This window comes from Frankliniella occidentalis, unplaced genomic scaffold, assembly GCF_000697945.3.
Source record: "Frankliniella occidentalis isolate FOCC.00 unplaced genomic scaffold, Focc_3.1 Scaffold64, whole genome shotgun sequence".
Taxonomy (NCBI): domain Eukaryota; kingdom Metazoa; phylum Arthropoda; class Insecta; order Thysanoptera; family Thripidae; genus Frankliniella; species Frankliniella occidentalis.
The window spans coordinates 536,774-541,907 of NW_026267194.1; the positions used below are offsets into that span (position 1 = coordinate 536,774).

The 5,134-nt window shown below is 48.5% G+C and overlaps 3 protein-coding genes across 5 annotated transcripts in view; 2 read left to right on the plus strand and 1 right to left on the minus strand.

The window, feature by feature from the left end:
* The window catches only part of LOC113215527 (uncharacterized), a 12,439-nt gene extending 10,472 nt beyond the window's left edge, over positions 1 to 1,967 (plus strand). For both annotated transcript variants that reach the window (XM_052268142.1, XM_052268143.1), the window contains exons 5-7: positions 237 to 546; positions 667 to 842; positions 923 to 1,967. In XM_052268142.1, the coding sequence (XP_052124102.1) occupies positions 237 to 546; positions 667 to 842; positions 923 to 1,447 (1,011 nt within the window). In that variant the 3' untranslated portion in view covers positions 1,448 to 1,967. The remainder of the gene's footprint in view (positions 1 to 236; positions 547 to 666; positions 843 to 922) is intronic.
* Positions 1,968 to 2,033: 66 nt separating this feature from the next.
* Positions 2,034 to 4,138, minus strand: LOC113217276 (hydroxyacyl-coenzyme A dehydrogenase, mitochondrial). 2 transcript variants are annotated; one of them, XM_026437096.2, is made up of 8 exons: positions 3,991 to 4,138; positions 3,665 to 3,785; positions 3,463 to 3,579; positions 3,205 to 3,363; positions 2,987 to 3,124; positions 2,752 to 2,914; positions 2,549 to 2,665; positions 2,034 to 2,467 (listed from the first exon to the last, which is right to left on the minus strand). In XM_026437096.2, the coding sequence occupies exons 2-8, from the start codon at positions 3,779 to 3,781 to the stop codon at positions 2,343 to 2,345; spliced, it is 936 nt and encodes a 311-aa protein (XP_026292881.1). In that variant the 5' UTR covers positions 3,782 to 3,785; positions 3,991 to 4,138; the 3' UTR covers positions 2,034 to 2,342. The 2 variants fall into 2 exon arrangements, with proteins under 2 accessions (XP_026292881.1, XP_052124108.1); XM_052268148.1 differs by having other exon boundaries at positions 3,987 to 4,134.
* Positions 4,139 to 4,314: 176 nt separating this feature from the next.
* The window catches only part of LOC113217270 (aryl hydrocarbon receptor nuclear translocator homolog), a gene marked incomplete in the record, with an annotated part of 19,366 nt that continues 18,546 nt past the window's right edge, over positions 4,315 to 5,134 (plus strand). The window contains 1 exon segment of the mRNA XM_052268141.1: positions 4,315 to 4,622. Coding sequence (XP_052124101.1) covers positions 4,595 to 4,622 — 28 coding nt within the window.

Genomic DNA, 5,134 nt, shown 5'->3' on the forward strand with positions numbered 1-5,134 from the left:
AGGAGCGAGGGGTGGGGGCGAGGAAGGAGGGGAGAGGGTGGGCGCAGAGTGCAGCGCGTCCCTGACGTCTTTGGCGGCGGCGGCGTCCGCCGCGCCATCTCCGAACTGACCTGCTAGGGGACGTATGGCCCCCAACTGAAAAGCACCAAATATAGCCTTTCGCAGCTCTGCACTACTGAAAAGTTTGAGATAGTGCCTTTATCAGGCGTCCGCTAAACCCCTGTTCTGACCCGCAGGCGGCCCGGGACGCCGTAGAGACCGCGCTCCACCGGCAGCAGAACGAGACGCTGCGCGTGGCGCAGCGGGTGCTCGAGGACGTCGCGCCCAGGGTGGCGCAGTTCCTGGTCGCGGACCTGGTGGCCAAGCTGGAGCAGCGCGCGGCGGGTGGCGGCGGCGAGGCGGTGGCGGCCGCCGTCACGGACCAGCTCATGCAGCGCCTCGAGCAGCAGGACCAGCGACGGGCGGCCGAGCTCAAGGTCGTCGCGCAGGAGACCCGCGAGGAGCTCCTCGAGGCCGTGAGCGCGCTCATGAGCGCCAGCAACACAGGTGCTCAAGCAACGTCCGGAAATTAATTTTTTTTATGAAAAATTTCCCAGACCCCTGAAATTTTCCTAAATTTTCGGGATTTTTTCGGAAATTTCCAACCCTAACTTCGTGTGTCCGCAGGGCTGGTGGCCGACGTCGCCAAGTCGTACGAGGCCCTGAGCAAGGAGCTGAGCGCGCTGGCCGGCGTGGAGAGGGTGCTGGTGCAGACGGGCGACAACGTGATCGACGCCAAGCGCCGCGTCGAGTACGGCGTGCACCAGATCCTGCTCGAGGTCGGCACCCTCATCAAGCAGCAGGTGAGTGGAGACGACGGCGTGGTGTGGACGAGGAGGTTACGAGGGTGTGGCCAGCCTCTAATGCGTTTCCTCCTGTCCAGTCCAAGGACCTCAACGAGACGCTCAACGTTCGCTTCGATGCCATCTCCGGCGACATCCTCTCGCACCAGACGGAGAACCTGGGCAACCTCAGCACCAAGATCGAGACGGAGATCTCGCAGGTGTGGCGCCAGATCGGCATCATGTACGAGCAGCTCACAGCCTCCAAGAGCATGCTGGACCGGCTGCAGCAGCAAACCGAGATCTACGTCAACGGCAGCCTGCAGACCATGGACGGCATGGAGGGCAAGGTGGGCCAGATCACAGGCCGCATGGGGGAGGTCGACGAGAACCTCAACTACCTGCTCGGCCGGCTGTCGCTCGTCACACAGGAGTTCAACCAGATCAAGTCCGGGCTCGCGTCCGCCCTGGACAGCATCCGCAAGAGCTTCCTGGAGCTGCAGGGCCAGGTCACGGACCTCGGGCCCGGCCCCAACCCCATCCCGGACGAGCCGCCCTCGCCCGCCCTCATGCCGCCCACGCGGGGGCAGGCCAGACCGGGTCAGGACGCCGACAACCAGGTGTAGCTCGCCCGGGCCCTCCTGCTCTCCTTCCCGTACTCCGCCCACGCGCCGCTGCCGGCCGGCGGCGCGGGGCGAGGCGAGCGGCTCTTGCGATACAGCCCAGCTCGCCCAGCTCCGCCTCCTACAGCATCCGTTGGGAAATCTGATGAGCAAGTTGCAGAGCACATACACACACACACAGTGCCCGTCAACGGCTCACCATCCTACAACCTTAACTCTAACCTGCACCCTCTCATCGCACTGGTAAGTCCAGGTGTCTCCCTCGCCATTGACACCTTCCCGTCGGACTCCGAATGAAAGCGCCCGCCCGTGCGGTGGGCTACAAGCGCGGCGCCATTCCCCCCGTATGCGTCACTGGACTGCAGAATAACCCAGACATGGAATGCACGGGTCACAAATCATCACTCAAATTTTAACACAGATACACCACTACTTTAAGATGGCGCACTAGCTTGTAAATCCCAAAATGGAATAAAGAACTAATTTGGGAATGACAAAATAAAATAAAAATGAAGTGTGTCAATTAACATCACTTGAAACCACCCACGGATGAGACCATCTAAAATTAGTGAATGAATAACAAATGAAATTATCAGTAAAAATTTATTGAGCAAGAACACAGAAACACAATACGAGCAGTTAAAAGACAAAATAGAAAAAATACTTCAAGGTATAATCATAGCCAAATTTGATAATAAAAAAGATAAAAATTCTGAAAACTGGCAACAGTATCACAATAAAAAATATGGCAAATATCTTTACTATTAGCCTCTCAAAAATTGTTTGCTTACAAACCATAAAAATATGGCAAACATCTTTACTATGAGCCTCTCAAAAATTGTTTGCTTACTAAGTTTCAGTACAAAAGTTGCATAGGAAGGAAGACCTGAGAGGTCAATCACTTCTTTTTGTAGGAATAAAATCCTTCTCCAGATTTGACACCAAGCTTGCCTTCCTTAACCATCTTGTTCAACAATTCTGATGGCTTAAAAAGAGGGTTCTCAGGCATCTTCTCGTGCCAACCTGCAGCAGTAAAAAATCGAAGTTAAATAATCTCAAAGTAACATTCATACTGACATTAACATTGAAGAGTACCGTACACACCATCAATAATGAACTTGGTAGTGTCATGACCAACATAGTCAGCGAGTTCAAAAGGACCCATAGGATGTCCTGCTCCCAGTTTCATGGCAGTGTCAATGTCCCTGGGGCTGGCGTCACCTGTTGACAAATAAAAATTTGATGATGTACTACCAAAATTGTAGTGAAATGTTAGGTTGAGTTTCATTTCCTTGAGAACATGTTACCTCTTTCAAGCATGCGAATTGCTTCAGCAAGTTGTGGAACAAGGAGTCGGTTCACAACAAACCCAGGGGTATCCTTGCAAGTAATACAGGTCTTGCCAACTTCTTGACCCCATTCCATCATTTTCTTGTATGTTTCATCTGAAGTATCATTCGTACGGACCACCTAAAGACCAACGCAAATCAAGTATGAGGCAATGATTTTATATCTTTTACCTGACAGATTTAGATAATATACCTCCAGAAGCTTCATGACGGGAACAGGGTTGAAGAAATGTAAACCACCAAATTTGTCCTTCCTCTGACACTGAGAAGCTATTTCAGTGATGGATAGAGATGAAGTATTAGATGCAAAAATAGTGTGTTTGGGAGCTGCCTGAAAAAAGAAAAATAGGGAAAAACAGGTAAGATTTTTTCTATCAAGATGGACACAGCACAAGCAAAGACAAATCTCACCTCATCCAAAGTAGCAAAGAGCTTTTGTTTGATACCCATGTTTTCGACTATCGCTTCAACAATCAAGTCAGCGCTTGCAGCTCCTTCAGACGGATTAGTGGTTCCTGAAATACGGCCCATGGTCTCTTGGACAAAGCTCTCCCCTGCAGAGGGATTCTCCTATGGAACAGACAATGAGTCATGGGAGAAGTAATAATCACCAAGTCATTCATCCCGAAAAAAACACAGTTTTAATAAAGGTCGACCAACTTCCTGTACCTTGAACTGCTTTTTCGCCACACGCTTGAGGCTCTCATTGATTCGAGAGTTGGCCCCTTGCAAGAGTTTCTCATTGGTCTCCACCAAGACAACCTTCTGGCCAGCCGCAGCAGCAATCTGATAGAAGAAAGGAACGAGTCTTGATAATCGAACAAGTTCAAAGGAGAGTACATACGGAAACCATATGCCCTTTCAAACTTACCTGGGCAATGCCAGAACCCATCAAACCTCCACCAATAACTGTCACATTTTTAATGGCACCGGCCATGGGACTGGAGGAGCTAAAGGATCTTTTCAAAACTTGGCTGACAGCTGCCATGGTGCTGGAAGAAAAGTCTATCAGTCAGGATGACAAGACAAGACACTGTGAGGGTGTGCAGCTTACGCCGGTATAGCCGGGGAAAACAGTTCTTGACAGCAGATAAGTTGAAAGTCCAAAGGTACATGACATGACGAGGAGCAAGGTACAAGCAAACAAAAACGGGGTGAACTTGTGATGATTTGAAAATGTCGATGATCACTACCTACCACGGATCAGAAGTCCAATTTGACAAGCAGCCTTCTTCTGATCACAAATGATCACAAATGAGGATACACAGTGACGGCAGATCGTTAGATTTGTTGAGTGTCACTTCGGTCCGGTCTCGGTCGGTCGGTGTCGGTGTGTCGGTGCTTGCAGCCGGGGGTGGGGCACACAGCGATCAGGAATTATTTTACCTTTCACTATCTTGCCTTTCACCTTCCAAAATCCATTTTTTTTTTTCAGGGAATGGTAACATTTGGAACAATTGGAATATAACGTCCAGTCCAAAGACAAGCAGGTGTAAAGCATATATCGTTTTCAAACAAAAATGAATTCACAACCTCAACGCTGGCCAAGCAGTATGCCATGTTTGACGGCCAAAGGGGAATGTGACGTCACGAACCACAGGGTCTTCGTTGAGAACAACATGGCGATTCTGTTGTCACGAAGTGTAAACAGCCAGGAATAAATGAGGAATTTGTTGTTTAAAGTTGAACAGGAGTCGTCCCAATCATCGTATTACTGAGCTCTAACGACTGGATGAAAGCTTGTTCATCATTTCATAGGGCGCGCGTGCAAGGAGTGGTTGAAATTGTGTTTTGAACACAGATGTCTGCTTTAACACACACTCTATTAGGTAAGTTATTTCACAAAGGAATTTCTAATCCTTCCACTCCAATTGTCGAAATTTTCCCCTCTTTCGGTTTTCTTTCTTGTCGAGTGAATTTCCAGTTTACTAAAACTACATACTTGTTCTTGGAATGTGTCTTTGTCTGATTACCAAATCTACTTTGGTAGTGTTCCTCCAATGATTTCCTTATCGCTCATAGATCTTGTTTTAAACAAATCTGTAAATATAGTCAAACATAAATTTTGGTTTGTTTCCAAGTGGTCTGTCACATTTATCCAGACCACAAGAGAATGTTTTCTGTTAACTTCTGCATAGAGAGGTTAGGGTCATCAAAATGTTATTATTTTTATCATCCCACCACAGCTGGGCAAAGATCTTTTTCTCCTTTGTATTGTTTTGAGTGTTTCGTTTGTTGAATTTTCTGTTGCATAAATATCAGTGCAGGGTACTATGACTCAGGAATTTGTCGTTGAAATTATGATGGTGATTGCTGAGTAACACGCAAATCCTCATTTGTT